Source organism: Thermobia domestica, chromosome 4, assembly GCF_964235325.1.
Source record: "Thermobia domestica chromosome 4, izTheDome1.hap1.1, whole genome shotgun sequence".
Classification (NCBI taxonomy): Eukaryota; Metazoa; Arthropoda; class Insecta; order Zygentoma; family Lepismatidae; genus Thermobia; species Thermobia domestica.
Window position 1 is genome coordinate 12,248,845 of NC_137457.1, and position 26,189 is coordinate 12,275,033.

The 26,189-nt window shown below is 33.9% G+C and overlaps 1 protein-coding gene across 9 annotated transcripts in view; it reads left to right on the top strand.

The window, feature by feature from the left end:
- LOC145683720 (uncharacterized) overlaps positions 1-26,189 on the top strand; it is a 425,859-nt gene that overhangs the window by 319,379 nt on the left and 80,291 nt on the right. For all 9 annotated transcript variants that reach the window (XM_081755184.1, XM_081755185.1, XM_081755190.1 and 6 more), the window contains 2 exons: positions 10,242-10,346; positions 14,558-14,605. In XM_081755184.1, coding sequence (XP_081611310.1) covers positions 10,242-10,346; positions 14,558-14,605 — 153 coding nt within the window. The remainder of the gene's footprint in view (positions 1-10,241; positions 10,347-14,557; positions 14,606-26,189) is intronic.

Below are 26,189 nucleotides of genomic sequence, written 5' to 3' on the forward strand. Positions count from 1 at the left end.
ATTATTATAGCTATTTATTGCAAAATACAGAAATAATAAGTTCGTATCCGTTCAAGAGTTATCATGCGGAGTAACGAACTGACTGACGCACAGTGGTCAGAAACTGATAAAAAGCGGTCAAAAATCGATTTTGTCAACTTTGCCGCCGAGAAATCGGTATTGATATTTGATTATAAGTATCTCTCCTGCTTCCAAAACCGGAACTTCAGGACATAGAAATATTTTCGTTATTCTTAAAATACATGTAAACATGAATTAATGAAAGAGCCGAAAAATCTGTAAAAAATGAATAAAACAAAAAGATATATTTTAGCCATTCATATCGTTTCTGAGGTCATGAAAGCGTTGGATAGTACATTGGACTCATATACTGTGTATTTATTGAAGAGTTATTTGTTATCCATTGTCATATCATTTACATGATAGGTTTGTTAGTGTTACCGAAAAGTTACGTATACGCTAATGTTAGTAGCTCTGCAGTCTAGTCTTATCCTCGCTTATCTGCAAAATAAGGTTTATGGAGTTAACCATGAGTAGCACAAAAGTTGAGCATTGGGTGTGGCCGCAGGCAAGTGCAGCTGAAGGACTCAGCCCCATCTAACTGGAAATGCGTCGTGATTAATGTTGGGCTCGCAATCGAGATCCGCTATCTGAGCCTTACAAAGGGAAAAGGCATATTGCCTTGTACGTAATTTGGATTGCCCTTCATCCCTGAATCGAAATTGTAGTGAAAACTTCATACATATTGTAGTGATAAACTATTAGTCATGTGGAGCTGCTGTATATTACACGTCACGTCAATGCAGTAGTATATAAGACGATTCTATACTGAATCTTTTTATCTTACCGAAACAATGTAATGCTGAACTAAATTACATTCCTGTAACTATTAGTGTTTCCTCGAAGATAGTGGGAATGCAAAACCGTGAACTTTAATTTTGTATCCTATGTCCAAACACTCGTTTGTTTTACACCGTCTTTTTAGGTGTAGTATCACAAACAGTAAAAGTTTAGAAGCCTCTATCACATATACAACACAACAAAAATTGACAGAATAAAACACATCGAAAGTACCTTAGCGTTGGATACCATGGTCATTCTTACTTGTTTTGAATGAATAGGAACGAAATTACAAGGGCTTGAAGATTTGATTTTTTTTAGAGAGCTTACTTCGAACAAATGTTTAGACAAGTATACCTATCTAGTTATTTGTAGTGTTTGCAGTTGGCAAACAAGTCAATTTGCCGTTGACAGTACTTCGATATCTCAAACCGTTCCGAAGGTATGATAAACATTGGTAAAGTTCGGAAGACTGCTGAAAATGGCGCATTTATAGAAAATATTTAAAATGATGGTTTATTTTCCTTCTCTTTTACAGAATTGCAGCAATAGCTTTTATTTGCTGTAATTACAACAAGTTCTTGCAACTGCATGATTTAAGTAATATTACTTAGGACGTCATGCCCTTCCTTATAGTTTCTTGGTGCAAAAGTTTGCTTCTCTGCCTAATACATTTTCTGAGATATTTACTACTATCGTTGTAAATAGATCACCCTGTATATACACCCTGTCCCTGTATTCGTCCTCGCGAGACACAAAAGTTCTCAAGAACTACTTGTTGGATCACCAGGAGTCATAGTCAAAGCGTAGGATATCAATGTTTAGGTTTGAAGTTCGCTTTTGGCAAAGATATTCAAATTCAAAATGGAAGAAAGCAAACCTTCCCAGCTTTTACGTTGATCACTATACAGCATAAATGATAATACATAGCGAAAAGCTGTTCATGTGCAATCGGTCAAGTGCCCCAAGAATACACTTCATACCTTTTGTAAAAATCTGTACTAAAACTGGACGGAAACCTGTACGAAATTTGTACTACAAGTTTTGGTTTCAAAAACATAGATAAAACAAGTCAACGAGAGACAAAGCTAGTCGATATTTTGGGAGTTAAACTGAGTCTAAGGCCACTACCATGTAACATTCTAACTGTACAGGGTTAGGAAGAGTAAAGTGTAATCTGGAATCTTTTCCCACGACCAGTTTTATCATAAAAATTCGGAAAGGTTGAAATTGGATGTCTCTTCGATTTAACTGTTTCGGGGAGGAATCCTCAGTTGCGGACTATATGAGGATGTTAAAACGCTTTCTCCTTCACTGAAAGCAGAGGGGTTAGAGATCCCGTCAAAGCCCTGTTGCAAGCTAGACTGAGTTGCAATGAAACATATCCCGCTGCTCCACTGCAAGCAAGAAGAAACGTAAAGTTTCCCACAAGGCTCTACTGCAAGCCAAAATAAATAAATAAATAAAGAAAGAAAGAAAGAAAGAAAAATAAAAAAATAAAACAAAAAAGGAACCGTTAGCTCCACTGTAAGTTAAGTTTTTGAGAAGGTACATTTTAGATTCCATTGCAGGCCCCGGAAGGGAATTTGATCAGTCAAAACTGATGACTGTCCATAAAATCTTCTCAGTTATATAGGCGTTCTGGAAGAGTGTGGCTCTGCTGTTCCCTCGTTATCATGTCTCTGTTGTCTGCAGTTTATAGTACTCCAATGTAAGGTGTAGTATTCCAGTGTAAGGTGTATGTGGTTGTTGTTTAAAGACAGGAACACGTGTAGAATGTTTGTAGCCACAAGCACATGGTACACTCAATATTAACGTCTTTAGCGAGATTCGAATCCAAGACAAACAACTCATGCCATTGTCATCCTTAGGACGTTCTGCAATAACTCAATGATGTGTCAAACTGCTTATCAGCTTTCTGCATTCAGATGTTCTGATTTGGACATATATAATTTTTCGTATGTGCAAAATGTGTTGCATATGATTTATATTTCAATAGAATAAATAATTTTTACCCTTTTTAATTGCAGTTAATTACATATATTATTGGAAAAAGAAACGTTTATAAGTAAACGAACGAAAATATAATACCTCAGATATATTTTGTATATTTGTCAATTAGGAAGGTCATGGAAGACATATTTATAGGCTAAAATACTACGAAATGCTGAAATATTTAACTTGACGTCTCATCATCATCGACATTAGGGTGAAGGAGACGAACGATATACATGAGTGATTGTGAAAGACCTGATAGAATGTGAATATGTGGGAGGAAACGGGTATGTCCAGTACATGATGTTATGTATGACAAAATATCATTCCTCGTATTGACCAAGGAAATGCCATACCTGAGGTGAATGATACACTATATCGCGCTCGTGTTTCCATCCGTTTGAGAACAAAAATTGTAGGAACATAGAAAAATAAGCTTTTTGAAATGTTTCACTGTCTCAAAAACATGCTCTATTTCCGCCCTTCATTAAAACCGAAAAAAGACAAATTTACTTCGTCTTTGGATTTGAATGTTAACTCCTCTAGAACAAATAGTGGAGTAACCAGGGAGAATCGACTTTTAAATTTGGATACATCATATCAAGAATAGGCGCTGTCTTTGCTGTTATTCTTCTGCTAAAAGTTGGATTTAGTATATCTTTCACATAGTTTCGCCATTTACTATTGCTGTTCATAATTCAAACGAAAGTCATTTAGTTATTTGTAAAGAGCTCTTGGAGACATTTTGTGTTTGACATTTTATATTTTTTGCAACACAGGAACAATTCTTTTTATTAATTTCTTCGTCAACTTATAAATAATTATTTAACGTATAGTACATACAATAAGTAAGGAACAATGTTTATTTGGTTACAATTGTTGTTTTATTTAATATAAAAAATATGAAATTTATTCCGTAGTTTACTATCTATTTAATTTCAGTTGAAACTGTATATAACAAAGGACAGATCTAAAACAATTTCATTATGTTTTTAGCGTAGAGAAAACAATAAGCATTGTTCTCTATCATGTTAAATGCTTGCTTTGCATTGTTTATATGGATAATCTTAATCAGTAAATCCAATGCAACGGTTATTGAAATAGAAACAATGCTCAATTACTAACGTGAAATTGTTAAATTGTGCTTTATTTTGTAATACGAATATTATTTGTTTGAAACACAAGACAAGGAAAATTGGAAAGTCACTGAGGTATTCTAATTTTAAATATGAAAGTTACAACTTTATAAATTAAATTCAAGAAAATTGTACGTATTTCATCAAATAAACTGTATCATACACTATATTTTTCAATATTGAAAATGACCATTGCTAGCACGTTAAATGCTGTGAAATTTTATATTAATCAGAATCTATTAGAAAGTCAAGCAACAATAAAACCTATTAGATACGTCTTATTTGACACTTTTGCTGCTGAACTTTTACGTTTATACAACGCAAGTTTCAGGAGAGAGAGAGGGACATATATTAAACCTGCCTTACATATACGCAATATTTACTTACATATACGCAAAGAATATAAAACGTTATACTTGTATATTAACCTTTTATGCGATAACTGTTTGAATTTGTTAAGTAACAATGTACGTTCTTAAAGTCTGAATACTGATTTAACTTTAACTGCTGATAGGTTGTTGCAACAGTGCATAGAGAAATTTAGGTCTTAGGTTTAAAATAAAAATCACAATTGGTCAGAAATTATGTTTAATTCCATGTACGAAAAAATACAGTACTATTAAAAAATATATTGACCATCTGCCTTACTAGAGAAGATCATATCCTAGAAACCACGTTAAGAAATTCTGATAAACAAGCTGTTTCGATTAAGGTGTAAAGGTTTCGATTAACCATAGAATATCCTTTCGTGTTTTCTTTAATTATAACCGTAAGTGAGATTACATGCTTTTCTCCTTGATAAACGTTAGGATCAGTTTTACTTTTTAAATAAAAGTCAGTAACCTGCAATTGTTTCAAACCAGACTGTACATTTTCTTTTAACATAGAGATAATAATATACGATATTTTCATATTTACCTTTTAGAAAATTACAAATTGTTTTATTGCATACCGTATAATTATTCATTAGGTTAGAGAAAAATTTTCCTCTCATAAAATTCGTGGGACATCTATTTAAGATAATTCCTTTTGAGTACACTAGAACAGAAATAATAGAGTTATAATTAATACTTTGTACGTAATAACCTACATTTTTGATAAATTATAATCATTGAAGAAACACGTAAATGAGGAATTAGAATTTTATTAACAAAGTCCAAGCCTTTTAACAATTAACTAATAATTGATATTTTTCAAGTATCTCAATTAAACCCATTAACTTTATATATACATTTAACATAGACGAATATTATATTACGGTGAATCAATATGCATTAAACTTTTTGATAATTTTTAGTTACCTAAAAATTTTCATAATTTATACACATACACATACATTTAATATGTTACCTTTAGTATTAAGTAAAAACTATCTAATAAATTAATCTTATATAATAGCAAATAAGGAAATCATAGCAGAAACCAGGGACTAAACAAATTATTTTACGTCTGGGACGTTGACTGTCTTTAGGAAAACAATAATTCATGTTTGCTACAATCCTTTTTTTCTGAAAGCTAGTTTAAGAGAATTTATACTCAGAAAGAGGTTATATCTATAATCTTCATTACTTGTAGGTTGTTTTATGCGATGTTTTAAATTATCATAAGTGGCATGGTAACAATCGAACAAAATACTCAACTTAGATGTAATGTAAGGATTTTTTCTACGAAGGTTCTAGTTAAAAGGAGCAAATTCTTGATTGTTTGCCACCCTCAATTAAAACTCGATGTCGGCAAATTTGGAAAGCTGACTTTTAATTTCCTTATTTCCCAATTTCTAAGAGATTTATATGCATAGAAATTTACAAAATAAATAAATAAAAGTTGAATTTAAACGTCTTATGTGTGTATTTGGGACGGATAAGTATAAAAAGAGACCATGTGGCCTTATTATCAGGTATCATCCCGACATCTTATTGATAACACTACAGAAATAACGTGGAAGATTCTCAATGAAGATTGTGGATAAGCTTGACAAATAATTAGGTGCTGGAGTTAAAACAAAGCTTTGCCAGTTGCAATCGTTTCAGTTTCATTTGAACTGAAATTATTCAGTAAATATATGTTTATTATGTGCAAATAAAAACTCTAAATTAGTAAACAATACATATGTATGTCATTGATGAAGTTATGTTATCTCTAAGTGATATCACACAAATGCCGGATGATACGTAATTATAAGGACATGGCCTCTTTTTACTCATTCTTCTTGTCTGAAGCATAAGTAAGTTAATCTTCATCTCATAAACTGCATATTTTAATTAAATGATGTCCATCAAGTAGGGCAGTATGTCTCTTATATTATGAGAACCTAGTAATTTTCGGAAAGTGATTTCTTATAAGTCATTTTGTTACTTTTCCGTTGCATTACAATTCTCCTATCGTAATCATTTGAGAGAAGCTAGCGTTAGGTAGTTGGATTCTATCCTTCCTCGGAAAATAATTTTGCCTAAATTCCATTTAACTTCTGAAAAAGTTAATTTTTGTGTAATTAAATTTTCCATGGTCATAAGGATCGTGATAGTACCTGGCACAGAGGAATTATCACTGAAAGAACAATTCTACTGAATTCAATAAGGGGAACCATGCACATATTCTTAAAACATAGAGCAAATTTGTTTTTACGCGTTTGTTAAAGTTTCTTAACTTCTACGAAGAGCACAAAGAATTTATTTGATAGTGAATACGTTAACCTACTACCTACCTAGTTAACATTTTATCCTCGTTTCCAAATGACACTATTTGATCTTTCAAAGTCTTCAGTAATATTTGAATATATAATCTTCTTATCAATGCCTCGTAGTTGTTTAATCTTCGGATAGGGAACGAAGTAATCAGAATTATATAATTTCGACCATTTTTTCTGTTTTCCTCCCTTAAGATTGGTTCTGCACTCTCAGATTTTTGTAGTGTGTCTTCAATTTGCATCATGATTGTAAAACTAAATTTTATGAAGTTAGTCTTTCAAGAATAATTCACTATTCTAACAATAACGTTACAACAGTAGAAATTTGTGTCTACTAATTATTATAATGTACTAACTAGGAACTTTCAATTAATCACATAAGAGCAAAATCTCAATTAACAAATTTTTCTGCCTTACTAAACCCAATCACATTTAGCATAAGACTTTCTTTCCCACACAACCAACATTTCAATCGTTGTTAATAGAAAGCAATAAGAATTTAGCTTTTATTTTATCTAACAAAAAAGAACATTAATAAATTGCAATATTTTACAACCTCTTTACATTTGAAAGAAAAAAATGTTGAGAAATTCTTTTGTTATATGTAATAATTTTTGTCATCTTTTGTTTTTCTAGAAAATATGTAAAGATAAGTGCATATTCGAAGTGTGGAAATTTAATTACTCGTAGCTTGTAGTAAAGAAGTGAAAATATGAACTAACAACACAAAGGTGAAACCGCATTTGGGTATAATTCAGGCAGAACGATCGTATATAACTAAGGAAAGAGTACCTAGTGACAGATAAAAATCATGTTTATTTCTTCATGTAATTGCTTGAATTATCGATTTAGAATCGTGCTTTTCTAGGGGGGAGGATGAGGCAAAAGCAGAAACATCCTTTGACATTTGTTCACGGATAAGCTCATGAGAAGTGAAGCGTATTAACTTGAGATTTGCTTCCATAACAAAGCTATTTTTCCACTCAAAATTTCAATTTTTCATGCTTCATTCATTAATGAAATTTCAGTTTTCTCAAGAAATTAGTTATCGCCATTTGTTTACAAATTCTTACATAATTGATTTTTAAAAATTTACTCTACAGTTTTTATTCACATTATCTTTTCTGTCTCTCAAACATTTACATTTTGCTTTGCTAATCTTCCCTCACTTTTAAGATTTCCTGTTTTTTTTCTCAATTTGTAATTTTACAATAGTTTTTGTCTTAAGAGTTCTGGACTATACAATCTGGTAAAGCATAATATTTCCTTGAAAGAATTTCACATTGAAACGTGCTTTCGAAAATCATTCTTCAATACAATTATGAAAAGATTACAATCTTTTAGTTCAACATTTACGTTGATTTGTGAAAGAAAATGCTTCTCTGACACTAATACTGTAAATAGTTTGATCTCCCGAAACTTTCAGCCCATTGCACATTACAGGTTGAAATTGTGCTTGGCTAAAAAGTAACTATATAGAATTAACAAATTTATTTATTTAAATTAACCCACCAACCACCTTAAACACCATGCCATATTTACACAATTGTTTAATAACTTGTCCTACACATTGTCTGGATTTATTCGCATAAATACGTGGTATTCAACTTAATTCTTATCCCTATCTCCGATTTATCGCATCCTTTTCCCAGTGATACCCTTTATAATTTCTGGTTTGTAATAAGCTAGTATGGGATTTTTAATATATCTATGCGGAGATGTCACGATATCCTTCTACTTCTGTAATAGTAGAATCCATTTCTTCTATACATTGGATATAGTAACTTCCCTAAATCTGAATGGATTAAAACTGAATTTGGGGAGTTTTTCATATTCAAAATATCAAATCGAATCCGTCGTAGTGTTTCAAAATGGAGGTTGTTTGAAGATTTTAAAACTTCATCACTCCCTTAATTTTGGATCATATGATAAAAAATAAAGTGATTTAAAATTTTAGTTAAAAAACTTGGACAGCTGGTAAAAAAATATTGGGTATTTTAAATGACTTGACAATATGTATCACGAAGATTGAACTGAACATTGCTGCACAAGTGAAATTACACCATGCTCAGGTATCTAATTAGCTTTCAATTTTACCTGTACTTCAATATGCACTGTTAATTCCATTTGTATTTATCTGGTATTTCAACATGCAGTTCTTATTAGTTTCATATCTTACCTCTTTCATTTAAATTGATTTTTAAACAACTTTGCACCAATTGAAAATGTTTAGTAGACATTTTTGTTCTTAATAGTATGATTGAAATAAAAATGTACCTATCAGAACAACATTCAAAATAATATTAAAAATATTTTAAAGTAATAGATTCTGATTATTTTTATCTCTTCGTCTTACCTTCGCGAGCCCCAGATTGAGAGACGATCTTATATAAAATAACTTTAAATCCAAATACAATAAAAAGCGTAATGTTGTTAGTTAAATTCTTACGTTTAACGAAAAGTAAAACATAGATAGCAATAATAAAGAGAACATATTGATAAACATTGTTCATCGGATGCCATGCTTATTACAATAGATAAACCCACTTGTTTACAAGTATTTAGGATAAAGGCATAACTGCTGGAAAAATACAGATTAATATTCTCTTTACTATTAATTGACACTAGAATTAACATTACTCTTATGAACACAAATATGTTAATGTTATCACTTCTTGTCATCCAGAATTCCTTTCTTTTAGTTTGATATTTTGACCGGTTTCACTCCCAATTTTACTAGTATATTTGAGTCTTCAAAAGCTGAAACTACTGATATCAGGTGTTTATAGAAAGAAATAATTTACACTCAATTATTTGTAATTTAATAGCCTGTTTAAAACAAGAAATTTTCGTATTTTTAAAGATATGTTAATTTTGCAATCATTAACAATGAACAGTCCTTAGAAATGCAAATCATGTTTTTTTTGTGAAGGAAAACAATATTAACCGAACTTAAAGATAATCACTATAAAGCAAAAATAAGAAAGTTGCTAAAAACAAATTTATTGATTATTATTACTTATAAAGTTTTCTGAAGTCTGCGTGAAGATAAATAAATTAATGGCTCATAAAATTATCGTCTAAACAAATTTTATATTAGGCTAATTTTACATTTTGTTTTAATTTGTTTAGCTTTGCACATGACTCAAATTTTTATAGAGAGTCGTAATGTTTTGTTGACTTTTTAGTGGATTTTTGATCGGTAGGACTACCTTGTTTAATTCTGTTTCGGCAATTGTTGGGCAACTTTAATCGACAGTAAGTATTTATAATGAGATTTTCCCTAAAATTAACTAAGTTTGTTTGATTAAGAATCAGAGCCGGAGGTCCAGGTTCGATCTCATATGATTCGGACCGCATGGAGCATCTTCAGTTCATATTTTGCTATGTTATGTCCTCCAACATGAAGCTATTAAAGAAAATTTAATATGATTATTGCAGTAAATTCATCTTCAATTATTTTCCAAGAGTAGTTGGTACTCATCTTAATTGTGTTGTAATAAGTAAATGTAGACACTTACGTTCTATGTAACAGTTCTATATGCCGTGATAAATAATAAAATTTCTTCTTATTTTCCCCCTAGGCATGATGGGATTTTCTCCACCAGCTATAATGGGAATGATGATGCCGTTCGGTGGTATGGGTTTCAAACCTGGTATGCCGTTTATGGGAGGTTTCAACCCAGCTGGTAATTACATGAGTAGATAAAGGATCTTTTAACATTTTAACACTCCTTTTACTTAAGGTTTACAAAAGAATACAATATTATCTTTTAATGTGATAGTTACTTTTATTATATAATTTTTAACATTATTGTTAATTTATTGTAAATGATACAATTTTAACTTTTACAGAATATCTTGTATCATTGAGTGTCAATATAAAGGTTTATACATACAGGTAGTTGTCTCTTTACAGTGCTGTAGACATTTTTGATTGCTGTTGCATTAGTGGTCGTGACAAAGAGGAAATCATGTAAGACTTACATCCAAAATCAAAATCCATTTCGACGTGATTTTGTTGGCGCTTTATGTTTTAGGTTTTCATAAGAAGTTATAACACAAATACTTCCATTGAGAACCAGGACCAAAAACAAACTTTTGTTTTGCGTCCGTCCGTCACTACTTGAGCGTTTTTATTCTTTAATCGACAGTAACTAGATATTGTTTTTTATTTCATTTATTTAGAAAATGAAATGAATGATTAAGAGAAACACAAATATATTTACTTTTCTAAATAATTCAATAAAAGTTTTAGCTTACAGTTTGATTTAAAAATTTGTTAAATGCGTACTAGGTTTATGCGAGGCGCGTCTTTTCCCATGGGCAAAATTTGAACACTACAATACCTTATTAATTAATGTAGTGCCCTTCCCGTTACCACACAGTTTTAACATTGCTGAGCGAATAATTGGACTCCATTTCTTATGACGTATGGACTCTCTGATACGAAGAATTCCTCAACCAAATTTGCTCCTTAAGAAAGATCTTCCGTCCTAATATATGATCGAGATGCCGGAATAGGTAGTCGGAAGGAGGGACATGAGTAGAACGCAGTAGGCAAAGAGAGGTTTCATTCTGTAACTCATGGAGAGTACAGAGTATTTTGTGCGATATGTGGACATATATTTCCTGTAAAATGTGAACACCTTGTCTCTTTCCATTAATAGAAGCTCGCGGACAAATTTGGATTGCAGGTTATGCATTTCAGAACTATAAGGACATCCTCAGTGATCGTTTTGCCTTGAAGGAGAAAGACATTATCGTTCACAGTCATCATAACAGGAGTTTAATAACAATCCAGTTACTGTACTGACTATTACAACAAGCAGAATTTAGATTCCTGGGCTTTCAGTATCTATGTTAGCCCGTCTCTCGTGAGGGAAGACGTCCCTCTTCAATCATAGTATCCAAAGAAAGAGGGAAGAAAGGAAATTATCTGAGACCTGTATGTTAGGTGTCATCCTGGTATTTGTCTGGTGTTAACAAGGAAAACCTCACACAGGATGGCTGTCCTGGAAAAACCTTTACACTTTTTCGACCTAGTATCACCACCGGAACAGCTCGCGCCAAAGACAAAAACTAGGGATACTACTTTATAATTGTCGTGGCATGTTCACATTTAATCACGAATGACAACCTGCTGTAGGCAATCTTTCAAAGTACTCCAGATATATAAAGAACTTTATACCTCAATACTGCGATTCTTTGGCGATGCCATTTACCTGGAAGTTATAGGAGCACTTTTTACCATTCTGAATACAGGAAACTGCTGAATGATACTAGATGGTGTATACCAGTGTCGTACTTTATGTCTAATTTTACATTTTGTAAACAAGAGGTATTTTAAATTAACTATTAGTTCCAGTTTTGATAGTTAAACCTTGTTATAGCACGGCCAACAAGAGATGGTCTCTGACGTTTCTTACCACATGCGGTGGGACATTGCAGCCTCTACTTTGATACCAGTGTTACCAAACACGATCACTTTTTCTTATACCATTAATTAAATTTCCACTACAGTTGCCCCGAAAAAAACATTGACACGCGAGTAGTGGCAATGTCACTGCGAGCTGTCAGAGAGTTTCTCTTACTGGACGCACTATAATGTATTCTAAGAAATTCATAAATTTTATAAAGTATAAATGCCATGTAAACTATAAACCTCATAGAGGTTAAAGCAAGGAATTACTTTTCCTTTTTCTTAATATGTTTTTATTATATTCAGCTGTATTATTGTGCTAGACGCTTCAAATAAAATTATTCATGTGTTACTCATCAACAGTCACCATGTGCATCAGCACTTCAAGGAGGAGGTGATAATAGACATGAAATTAATTAAATGGTCTAGTACAGTACTTGCGATAACGTGGACATGCATCTGTTGTATGGACGAGTAATTAGTAGTAGCACAGAGGCTGTATGACGGTACCATATCAGGTAACCCTATAATATGAAGCCTCATTATAAATTTGCAACTGTGTATCGTCACCTAAATGTGACTGAGCCATTGCATCTGGCAACTGTAAATCAAGGAAGGCTAACCGTGGAAGAAGCACATGCGGTCGAGGAACACCCAGAAACACGTAACCAATAACGACACTGGCTCAAATAAATTTTCGCGCACATATCAGTCGCTGATGTAGCATATCACTATATAGTGTTCCATAGTGTCATATTGATTACACGTCGAATATTTGTTATATCTGCTGGTCAATACCATCATTGCTATTATTAAGTGTATGACTACGTTTTTGTTGTTCTGCAAATGTGCGCCTCTGTACAATTCTATTTCTACTGTAGTGTTTCAATGTTTTTCCTTTGACGGGGATATCCTATGTCACACTCTCCTGGTTTTGCTAAATTCCCGTTACAGTAATTCTCGTTATGCCGTTTCTGTGCATGTACTGTCGTACTTCGGTTATAAGCAGGGTGTTTTCTGTGTATGGCTCACAACACTGACTACACGTTCCTCGTAGCGTGCGAGTGTTATACTGCTTCTAATGGCATATACTAATTGCTCAAGGGTGGTAACATCTCTTGACTCGGTAGCATTGCCTAACTTTCTTTGCACATCCAGATGATTCTAAGCTGATCATTTTCAATTCTCTTTGCACGTCTGTTCGTTGCTCTTTCGTCACCGTTTGTGTGTCTGATTACGCATAGAGTCGCGCATTGTCTTCTTGTATCTGGTCGCTATTGTTGTAATCTACACGTGTTTTATATTCGTAAACAAGACTATATGCTTCTTTACTACTACTACAACGAGCAAGCAAACGATAGGCATCCTCATCATCAAAAGGAAGCTTGACTGAAGAGGTACACTAGCCCCGCTGTTGTCCGCTAAGAGAGTACAAAACACGATACATAACCTCTATTGGCATTAAGGAAGGTTGGGCAAATTCTTTCTCTTAGCTTGCCTTTCTCGCCGATCTTCCATGCCCATCTAGCTTTCCTGGAGCTCCGTGCAACTTTTGTTGATCAATTTGCTTTCTCGGGGCACTGGAAAATCTAAACCACAACCACCTTAGTTGTTTGGATCTCTGCGGGAACATCTCCTCCCTTTTCTTGGATGGAACAACGGGAAATCGTAACAGTAACCACTTAGCTTGAGTAGAGAGTGCTCAGTGCTATCCTTCTCTCCTCTCCGCGTACCTTCGAAGAATCTTTACCCGAACAAAATATATAGAGAACATTGTATCGGTCTTCGACCCTCAATTAGAGTGACTTGTGTCATAACACAATTTTTGTAATAAAAGGTTGTACGAGAAGGCCCAACATTCCGTATGCTAATTTCTCTATCTACTACCTTAAGAAGGGAAATTTATAATATCGTTGCGGATTCCCTACTGTCTTTGATTGCTTTACATGGTGACCGAACTCTTTTGCCCGTCGCTGCATTTGTTGGACGTGTTTTTCTATGTAATGACTTGACTCAACAGCAATTTCTTTCCGCATTCGTGAAATATTGAGCATTATATAAGCGTCTCTGCCACCTTTACAAATCTGCTCATACGAAAGATGCCGCTTTCGATGTATATTGCTTAGACATGTTTTTATACTTAATCTTATTTTTATTTTCACCTCCTGCAGTATTATCTACAACTTTGAATATATACAATATAGTTGAATTATGTAATTTGCTGTCCAATGTTCTTGTATTTAAATGCTTCTTAAAGTATCTTCTTTTATACCAAAGCAGATGATAAGGAATGAAAGATGATAATAAAATGAATGGCGTAAAGACAGTAGTTAAATCCCTATCGTGAGTGGAGTTTGAATCAATGACGTAAAGTTTTTGCCAAGAGCAGCTTAATGTTTTAGGCCATTTAATTATGTAAGACGTATTCACAATTTCTCTAAATGCTTTACCTTTTAATATAATTTTTGTTTTCCACAGGTATGTTGCAAGGCATACAAGGAGCGATTGGACAAATGAATCAAGCTGGTGAGATATTGTTCAGTTTTTTCTTGTTTCATTAAATGTTATATTCCTATTTTGATGCAGCCTAAATTAATGCAACATGCTCCACTCTTCAAAACTAAACTAACCTAAAAGCACATTTAGCAAAGACCACGTTACTAGATTTTCATAATCAAGTGGGTAAGTATAAAAGGAGTATTTCATAATGCTGCTTTTGTACAATAATTACTCTTGCAGTCAATGACACACTTTGTATATTAAATAATTTAATGATTAGGAGAAAACACATTGTTATAAATGCATAGGCGATCTGTCTCATAATTATTCAATTAAACTTGGATAACACACGTTTAACATAATTAGTTTAACATCCTTTAATGTCCACAATCCGATAGCTATCGCACACATTAACTTAACTCTGCGCATTACTTCCCTAACTTTCAAATAAGTTTTAAAATAGAAGACGATGAAGTGCAAAATCAACACCGCAGCAGTTTTAAAGAACTAGACTGATGAATAAAAGAATACAAAAATATACTGAGCATCATGATGTGCTTTCAATATGTACTCCGTGCTTTTATGTACTAACTTCTTGTCAATGGTGAACGCAAGGCACTGTGGTACTACAATAAACAATGAAATTTTTTACTTGCTCACAACGACTTAACAAAAGTGTTATAGCTGCCTTAAAACATCTATACAAACAGATATATCTTGTAATTCTTATTGTGAAAGTTACGTTGCAAGGGTGTAATCACAATCTAAGTAACTGATATTGGTAATTTGTGTTAGTTTCTTTTTTATCTGTAAACAAAAACTTTGCGTACGTACACTTGACGTTGGATTGGATGATAGTTTCGATTAAAGTTTAACATCGAAACAATGTAACGTTAACCATATAACACTGAAACTGTATAACGTAAACATACAGCTTAGCGTGAGAGAGGAACCACATATGTTCCTGTAGGGAAACAACTATTGGTTGCTGGTGTACGCTAACCATACAGCTACAACAGATCTCTTTTTGAATGAAATTTAACATCCCTTTACAATATATGTGGACCTATAGTTTAACATGGAATCCGAACTACCGCAATAAGCTTACATTTTAAGGCTTTCATATCAGGAAACGAACTCAGTACCCTGCGTACCAAAGGTGTATGCATTAACTCTTTGAGGCACGGAAGCCAGCGTTATTTTGTACCCCTTGCTGCACGACACTAAATCTTTACACTTCTTCGAAAAGAAAAATATAATATTATTAGCCTAAAATCGTGGACAATTATTTTCTGTCGTTAGAATCAATCCTGGAACTTTATTATGAAACCTTGCATTCGTATCAGTAAATATACCTAAGACATGCCAATACATGTAATCACACTTGGGCTAATGTAATAGCAATTTCAACATTGCTTATGAAACTGTAACTAAATGTTATAAACATCTTTGTGTTCTATGTTGATTGTCCTGTTTGTTGATAGCTTTAGGAAATAAATACTACTAAATTCACTTTGTAGACGTTATGTGTTTCAACACATGTACCAAAATTAGATCAGAACCTCCATATTGTGACCTCAGTAAAATAATGTCGCGGTACCTCACAGAAAACTACACGTTTTATGAGAGTGATAAGAAAATATTAAAACAAGATTAAACTTAACAAATCTTCCATGAGAGTTGAAACAGAAAAATCATCCAACTCTTTAAACATAACTAAATTCTTTACGTTGATAAAGGACAAAATAATCTTTAAAGTGCCACAATTGAGCCCTATAATGTATATTTGGTTTGTTTATTAGATAATAATTTACAAATAACGCTGTCAATCAGCCACGTTCGTCCGAATTAGTCACTAAAATTTCTATTTTCTGAAATTGGTTTTTAAAATCCTCATTGCACTTATAGAACCATAACTTACAAGATAATAATTTCCTAACACTACGAGAATCTAGTATATACTCTTTTCTCTCCAGCTTCTAAAGAGGGAAGTAAGACATTTTGAAGTGAAGATATACATCATTGTAAGTTTCTACAGCATCTCAGTGAGAATGTAATTCTGTGGATGTCCAAACGCAGTTCGTTTCCGTAAAATATGTTTATTTTATTTTTCAGAAATGCAGGTTCTGCATTCTCCTGATATTCCATGTTTTGATAATTTTTATATACAGAACTCAGTACCCTGTTTCAATGATTACAAAAATATCTACCTAGGTTATTTTTAGTTATATACCGAACATCATCTAGCAGTGACGTGACTGTTTTAATTCTAGGAGTAATTTAACTCTTGGTAAGTTTACCCAATAAAGTGTTAGTCAAACATGATGAATCACTTAATCCTAGTCAGTGTTACTAGTATTATCAGATTAAATACGAATAGCAATAGTAATAATACTAACTAAATTTACCATAATAATCATAGAACTAATTCTTAAATGATTTTAGTATCATTAGTGATACAAGGTTAACGTCAATGTTAAAAATATATTGATCAAATAAACATTAGTAGTAGGAGATTATTTCAGTTTCATCATATTTTCAATCTTTAGTAGCAAGCTGCAATAGGAGAAAACAAGAAGTGTTGAACGTGAAAAAAGAATCGAATATCAAAGTCTAAAATCTACATACGTTCAATGTTGTCTAACTAATTCTATTGCCTATGGAACCCGGAGGTTCAATGCCGCGTTGACAAAAGCTCTGCACTGACTTACATCCTTAGCCAACTGGACCCAGTTTCTACTTTGTATTCCTATTTCTGCTACATCCATCTTAATATTGCCCCTCCATCTGCACCTAGGTCTTCTTTATAGTCGTTCTCCTATTGGTCTTCCAATTAAGACTTTGAAAACTTTCCTACTTTCTTCCAACCTGGCTACATGGTTTGGCCAGCTGAACCTCCTAGATTTGATGACTCTAACAATGTTTGGTAAACTGTATAAATTAAATAGTTCCTAGTTATGAAGTTTCCTCCATTCCCATTCCCGTTTCTCTCGGGTCCGAATATTTGTCTCAGGATCGTGTTCTCGAATACTTTCAGTCTACGTTCTTCCCTCATAGTAAGCGACCATGTTTCGCAGCCATACAGAACAACAGGCATCCCAATGGTGTCTACATGCCAAAAAGTAAATTTTGACTTTTCGTTCGTCCTTTCATCGATTCGTTCGTTCGTCTCGATGTCTGCAGACTTGCCTACGGGCCATATTGTTCAACACATCAACATAAAATTTTAAACCAGAAATAAGACTAGTTCACTGACAGGTGAAAGTAAAAATTTTCATTTTCTTGAATAAAGGTTCTAACGATTTGGTTATATTAATACACCAATATTTTAATAATGTCCTCATAACTTGATAACTTATTTCTATGTAATTTCATTTCAGAATCATATATTCCATAGGTAAATATAACAGCTTGTGTACTCTCTTGTGTTAATTGCTATGAGTTTCTCTTCTTGTCATCGTTAAGTTGAAAAATTTCCGCATTGATGGGATTATGAGATCTCGAATGTAACTAATATTCAGTCATGTAGTATTATTCACCGCTTGACGACAAAATTGTTTAAATACGAGACATTCATTAGTCTATAGATGCCATTAGGATGAACAAAGTAATACAAAAACTCAGGTGTAGATTTTGAGAAATTCTAATTTTTTAAATTTAAAATTTATTGCTGTACAGAAGCACCCCACACATTTAAAATGAATGTAATAGTGAATTAAACCAGTATGAACCCCTTTTTGTTACGACATAAAGAAAAACAATAGTTATCTGTATGGTAAATAACATAATGCACAACATTACCCTTAACTTTGCAAATAAAATATATATCGGGTGTTTCAAAACAACACCGACAACGTTTGAGAGGTGATTCCTGACACCAAGATAAGCCGAAAAGTATGGATCTACCCGGTTGCACAAATTCTTCCTTTCGGAGTTATAGGCTGCCAAAAATATGAAATAATAAACTTTAAAAGTCCATAGCTTTAAAACTATGGGGCCTACCGTAATCGGATCAAGACTTCACTTAGAATCTAATGTGTGAGATGTTTAAGAATGCATGTTTCTGAATCCTAAGGTACTCAAGCAACAATTCTTACAGAGGCAGTTTGGCTACGGGCATATAATTTGAAAGTGCTCCTCAACTATCTCTATAAAAATTGTTGCGGAAATATCGTAGGATTCTAAAACTTTGATATTTGGATAGGGTACATACTAGTTCCTAAATAAAGTCTTGGCCCGACTACGGTAGGTCCATAGTATTGGAACTATAGTCCTTTAAAGTTCATTTTTTCATGTTTTCAATTGGTCTATACTTTTTGTCTTATCTTGGTATCAACAATCACCTCCCAAACGTTGCCGGTACTGTTTTGAAACACCCTATATATATATATATATATATATATATATATATATATATATAAACACAGGACATCGAGACTTACAAAATCGTATGGCTTAGGATAACTTCTAATGTGTAGGTTTCGATAAGAGTGAAAAAAATATTATGGCATTAAAAATTATGTCGTCCTTTGCCAGTGTGAAGAGAGTTCAACTAACAAAGGAAATACTAACAAAAGCTTCAACAAACATTGTATTTTAAACTATAATGTGTTACAGTTTCGGATATCTACCATATCTTTCATCAGACAACACACACACACACACACACACACACACACACACACATATATATATATATATATATATATATATATATATATATATATATATATATATATATATACAGACTGTTCCATAATTCGTGTTATTTTCTACAGCGCTGGGAGAAGATGAAGTTTATACACTATTAATGTAAAATTTGGCACTCTTATTGAGAAATATCTGAATTTTTCGAATTTGTAAAGAAAATAAGAGAAAATTGCTGTTTAGCTCCCCTTTTAGGGGTGTAAACACGAAAGTTCATTTTCCTTATGGGAGATTCAATGTTAAATTTTAGAAGCAGTTTTCTCCAATAATTATTCGTGAAGATTTTGGAGCAAATGAGTTGTATTTGTTACAAAATGCAAAAACACTCATTCACAAAGCTAGTAAAGCCGTCTCAAACATTATTTTGCGAAGGTCCCCCTTTTGGGGGGCAAGGGGCGTAAAAAGGTGGTGCGTGATATGTTACCAAAATCCCAAAATTTATTTTCGGAATGCCAGTAAGCGTGAGATTAATCAGAAACGTCACAGAATTAATGCTCCAATGTCCTTACATGTAAGAGTGACTTATAATGGGGCTACAGCCCCCTTTCAAAAATTAAAAAAAAATCATCATAAATATCCTTAGTAGGGACATACGAGAAGAAGGTATTTTTGTTAATGTGAAATTTGTCGTCATTGTATCAAATGAGTATGCGTTTTTCAAATCTGGAATATTATTTTGATAACGCACCTCCTTAGGGGGGCACAGGGGGCGAAGTACTCGATGATGGATCTTTATAAAAATTCAAAATTTTGTTCCGGAAATACCAGTGAGCGTCAGAATTTCACCACTGTCACAGAATTAATATTCTAATGCTCCTTGCATGTGAGAGTGACTTATATGGGGCTATAGCCCCCTTTCAAAAATAAAAAAAGTCACCATAAATATCCTTAGTAGGGACATACGAGAAGAAGGTATTTTTTTAATTAATGTAAAATTAGGCGTCATTGTATCAAAAGAGTATGCGTTTTTCAAATCTGGAATGTTATTTTGATAACGCACTGCCTTAAAGGGGCACAGGAGGCGAAGTACTCGATGATGGATCTTTATAAAAATTCAAAATTTTGTTCCGGAAATGCCAGTGAGCGTCAGAATTTTCACCACTGTTACATTATTAATATTCTAATGCTCCTTGCGTGTGCGAGTGACTTATATGGGGCTTTGGCCCCCTTTCAAAATTTTTTAAAAAAATCACCATAAATATTCTTAGTAGGGACATACAAGAAGAAGGTATTTTTTTAATTAATGTAAAATTAGGCGTCATTGTATCAAAAGAGTATGCGTTTTTCAAATCTGGAATGTTATTTTGATAACGCACCGCCTTAGGAGTGCACAGGGGGCGAAGTACTGATGATGGATGTTTATAAAAATTCCAAATTTTATTCTGGAAGTGTGAATGAGTATTTGATTAATCACAAATGACACAGAATTAATATTCCGATGCTCCTTGCATGTGCCAGTGATTGATGTGGTGCTACAGCCACCTTCCACAAATCACCAAAAATCACGATAAATATCCTTAACAGGGACATACCAGAAGAAGCTTTTTTTCTGTTGGTCGATTAATGTGAAATTTGGCGTCATTGTAATAAAAAGTTATGCATTTTCCAAATCTGAAATATTATTTTGATAACAGGGGACAAAGGCGCGGTTGGTAATTTTTGGCTTTGGAGGGCACAGGGGCCGAAGTATAAAAATTCCAAATTTTATTTTGGTAGTGCCAATGAGCATGAAATTAATTGCAAGGCGCACAGAATTAATGCTCTTATGCTATTTCCATGTACAATCCGCAGCAAAGAACCTGCAACATGAGCATGTAAGTTTATTGTGAAACTACGACTAACAGCACAGGGAATCAACATAACATCTAAGTGGCATGAATCACGCCAGGAGAAACCTCGGCGTCCTCCCCTGCACACTTATTTTGGAGCAAAAGACTTCGTCGTATCACAATAAACATATATGCTCATGTTGCAGGTTTTTTGCTGCGGACTGTACCAGTGATTGATATTAGGCTACAATCCCCTTTCATAAAACAATAGAAATTCATGATGAATGTCCTTATACGCAAGGACCTACTGGCAGAAGGTAAATGTGAAATTTGGCATTATTGTCGAAAAATGTTTATTTAGAAAAAGAGCTAAAGCGACAATATGATAATGGTCATGTGTTGATCTCTTTTAGTGGCGTCAACTCAAAATTTGATTGGCCTAACTGGAGTTTCAATGTAAAATGCGGAAAGCAGTTTGCTCTATATTTATTCGAATTTTGCTGTAAATTAGCAGTTTTAGGTAGAAAATACTATATCATTCCTTTTCTTCCTCCCCTTTCATCTATGATGTTACATGCGTTTCTCGTTTTATTGCGCCAAACCTGCAAATTGGGGAAGATAGGCAGTAAGAAAAATTCAAACTTTTCGTTATTTCCCGTGAGCGTCAAAATATTTGGAAATATACCAAAATTAATGCTTAGAAGCTATCTCCATGTGCCAGCGACCACTTTAGTGATTCAATTGCCCCTTCCCGGTCCCAAAATCATTTAAAGAACCACACCACTTTGTTTTATTATCTTCCATGCTTCTCTCTGGCTTATTCAGAATGCATGCTAAGAGATGTGTGTTTAAGAAGCACTGGAACGCGTCCGAATCATTTGTTGGCGTCCCACTGTAAGCTGATTTTAAGCAATGTCAACAAACTTTTGTTTATAAAACACCCTCTAATTCCTGACTCAACTTCTTGTTCATGTGTGTTGACAACAGTTTCAGACCTTTTCTTATCGCAATACACCAACGATTTACGAGTTAACGTGTTGACAGTTCAATAGGATTTCGTGTCTGTAATCAACACCTGGGTTAGATTGACTTCTTCGGAAATGGACATTACATAGTAGGTGAATCTCGGGGATAGACTGGCTTAAATAATTTGATAATTACTTGTCGTTTCCAGTATACTTTAAGAGTGCATTCATACTGTAGTGTCCTTCGATCATGCAGTCTTTAACTCAGGATCAGCGTGCTAATGTAATTGAATGGTACATTTTATCAGAAAAATCTGCAAGAGCAACAAGATCCCGTATAGTTAAAGAACTCGGATTAAAAGTACACGATATGCAAATTCACCATTTGTACAAACAGTTCCGCAGCAATTGTTTTCACACTGCCCATCTTGCATCTAGAAAAAGTGCAGGAAGATCTCCAAGTGTATCTACAGAAGAAACAAAAAGACAGGTATTATCTGTTACTAGTTCACCGCGGAAATCCCTTGCTCGTCGAAGCTTAGGCTTAAATATTAAGAAAATTACGCTACAAAGAATTTTAAGAAACTTGAAGGTAAAACCATACAAGGTCCGAATGGTTTCTGAATTGTGTGCAAGTGATTATGGTGATTGTGTTTATTTCTGTAACTGGTTTATCGAGAAGTTAAATGAAAACCCTATGTTCTTATTTCAAGTGATGTTTTCCGATGAAGCAAAATTCTTCTTAAATGGTTCTGTGTCGTCATCACATGCAAGATATTGGCCATCGATACAGCCGAACGTGAGATCAGAAGTGTCAATGGACAAACGAGGAATAATGGTTTGGTGTGGTATAACTGCGACTGAGGTGATAGGACCTTTCTTTTTTGATGAAAATGTAACAACGTCATCATACCAAAAGCTACTAAGAGAAAAAGTATTTGCTGAACTTGATCGTTTAAATTTAGGTCAAAGTGATGAATTATGGTTTATGCAAGATGGAGCGCCAGCGCATCGCTCAAATACGACTATAAATCTTTTGAGAGAGAAATTTTGGGAACGGATTATTTCTATGGGGTCAAGTGTCGAATGGCCACCAAGAAGTCCGGATCTTACACCATGCGATTTTTTTTCTTGTGGGGATTCCTAAAACAAATTGTCTACCAAAAATCATGTAACAGTGTAGAGGACTTGAAACAGAGGATTGTCCACAGTATAGAGATGATCACTCCAGATATGTTGGAGAAGGTGCTCACAGTTTCTTTAGTAAACCACATTAATTTATGTCTTGCTCGTTCAGGAGGGCATGCCGAATAAAAGTAAGTTGATTTTATGGGTTTTACACTTAGGTTAATGATCTTTTTAAACAATTAGTGATAGTAGAGCCAAGAAGAATAGTTTTCAACAAAGAATAATTTCCAGCAACTGATTCTTATTCCTCGGGAAACATTTGTATCTATTACAACCGTGTGTCCGTGTGTATTACTTCTGCAGTACATACGAGTAAATTGTTATATGGAAAGTTGGATAATACGGTTATTGTGTAAGAAGTAATGAAAATACATGCTTTTTCTTTTTACGAATAAAGCAAACAATATTGAAACTTAAAGCTCACTTTTAATTTTTAAGATCTTACTTTTCATTAAGATTTTTTTCCTGCTACGTTTTCCATTGTCATTTTGTGTTCTATTGCGAGATGGTTCTGCTTAAGTGTGTAGAAAATACGTAGGTGATTTGTGTGTGAGATTTTCTGCTATAAAAAGAGCCCTAATTGATTTTTAAAAATATAAAATTCTTTGATTATATTCCAGTGACACCATAACAACAAAGCTATATGCATAATCAGTTACATTGACAGAAGTTATTCATTTACAGTAATTTCCATGTTTATTGTATATTTTTTTGTTTTGCAATAATGACAACTTACATATTAATTATGACATATTTATTGTGAATTTTTGTGATTTTTGGAAGGGAGCTGTAGCCCATATAAGCCACTGGGACATGCAAAGAGCATCGGAATATTAATTCTGTGACATTTGTGACTAATCTCACGCTCACTAGCATTTTCAAAATAAAATTTGGAATCTTCATAAAGATCCACAATCTTATGCTTCACCCCCTTTGCCGCTAAAGGTGGTGCGTTATCAAAATTATACCGAATTTAAAAAAACAACGCCAGCGCCAAATTTCACATTACTTGATTTTAAAAAATAGCTTCTTCCGGTGTGTCCCTGTTAAGGATATTTATCGTGATTTGTGGAAGGGGGCTGTAGCCCCACATCAATCACTGGCACATGGAAGGAGCATCGGAATCTTAATTCTGTGTCATTTGTGATTAATCTGATACTCATTCACACTTCCAGAATAAAATTTGGATTTTTTTTATAAAGATTAAAATGCTTATGCTGCGCGCCCTGTGCCCTCCTAATCCGGCGTCACCAAAATAACATTCTATATTTCAAAAACGCGTACCTTTTTACTAAGATAAATTATTTTACATTAATTTGACAAGAAATAATGGTTTCTCGGATGTCCCTGCTAAAATATTTATGGCTAATTTTTTATGTGATTTTTTGGAAGGGGCTGTAGCCCCATATCAATCACTGGCACATGCAAAAAACATCGCAATATTAATTCTGCGAAATTTATGATTAATCAGATGCTCACTGGCATTTCCAGAATAAAATTTGGAATTTTTATAAACATCCATCATTTTATGTTTCGCCCCCTGTGCCCCCTAAGGCGGTGCGGTACCAAAGTAACATCCCATATTAAAAGACACATACCTTTCAAGCACAATAACACCAAATTTAACTTAATTGATTTTTAAAAAAATGTTTTTTTCCGGTATGTTCCTGCTAAGGATATTTATGGTGAATTTTTAATATGATTTTTGGAAGGGAGGCTGTAGCCACATATCAGTCACTGACACATGCAAAGAGCATCGGAGTAGTACTCCCCCCCGTATATTGCGCCGAGTCAGCAAAAATTTTTGTGACGTCATAGGTCAAAGGTCAATGACCTTGGCCCGGGGTCAATGACCTAGGGGTACCTAGGACCACCCCCTCTAAATTTTGGCAGGGGTACCATGGCCCACCCCCTAAATTTTGGCAGGGGTACATAGGACCACCCCCCTTAAATTTTGGAAATTGCCAAATCTAAAAATTGGGTATGGTAGCCTAGGACCACAGTATGTACCTCTATCAGTATTCGGGGTCTATGTCGTTCCCTTTCATGGGTAAAAAATTGCCAAAAATTCAAATTTCGGAGGTTTTTGACCTAATTTATCCCCTTTGATGAGGTATTATTACCTTATATAGTTATATGGGCGTATACAGGGGTCCATTCCCTTTCATAAGACATGGGTATATTAATGCACCCCTTCAAAAATTTGGGAGGGGTACCATGGCCCACCCCTTTAATTTTGGAAATTGACCAATTTCAACATTGGGTATTATAGTACAGGACCCTAATATGTATTATAATAAATTTGGGTGGTCCACCTCATTTCCTTCTAGGGGTACAAAATTGCCAAAATATAAACGTAAGCAATACGTTATACCACGTGTTTGGTTTTCGACCTAATTTATCTCCTTGGATGAGGTCCTATTACCTTATATGATTATATGGTGATGTATAGGGGTCCATTACCTATCATAAGACATAGGTGCACCCCTTGAAAAATTTGGGAGGGGTACCTTGGCCCACCCCTTTAATTTTGGAAATTGCCCAATTTCAACATTTGGTATTATAGTATAGGACACTAATATAGATCACAACCACGTGTTTGGTATTTGGTACATTTTATCCCCCTTTGATGAGGTCCTATTACCTTATATGGTTATGTATAGGGGTCTATTCCCTATCATAAGACATGGGTGCACCCCGGTAGGGGTACCTTGGCCCACCCCTTAAATTTTGGAAATTGCCCAATTTCAACATTGGGTATTATAGTATTGGACCCTAACATGTATTATGATAAATTTGGGTGGACCACTTTGTTCCCTTCTAGGGGTACAAATTTGCCAAATTTTAGTACAACCACGTGTTTGGTATTTTGGCTCATTTTATACCCTTGGATGAAGTCCTATTACCTTATATGGTTATATGGTCATGTATAGGGGTCCATTATCTATCATAAGACATAGGTACATTGGTGCACCCCGGGAG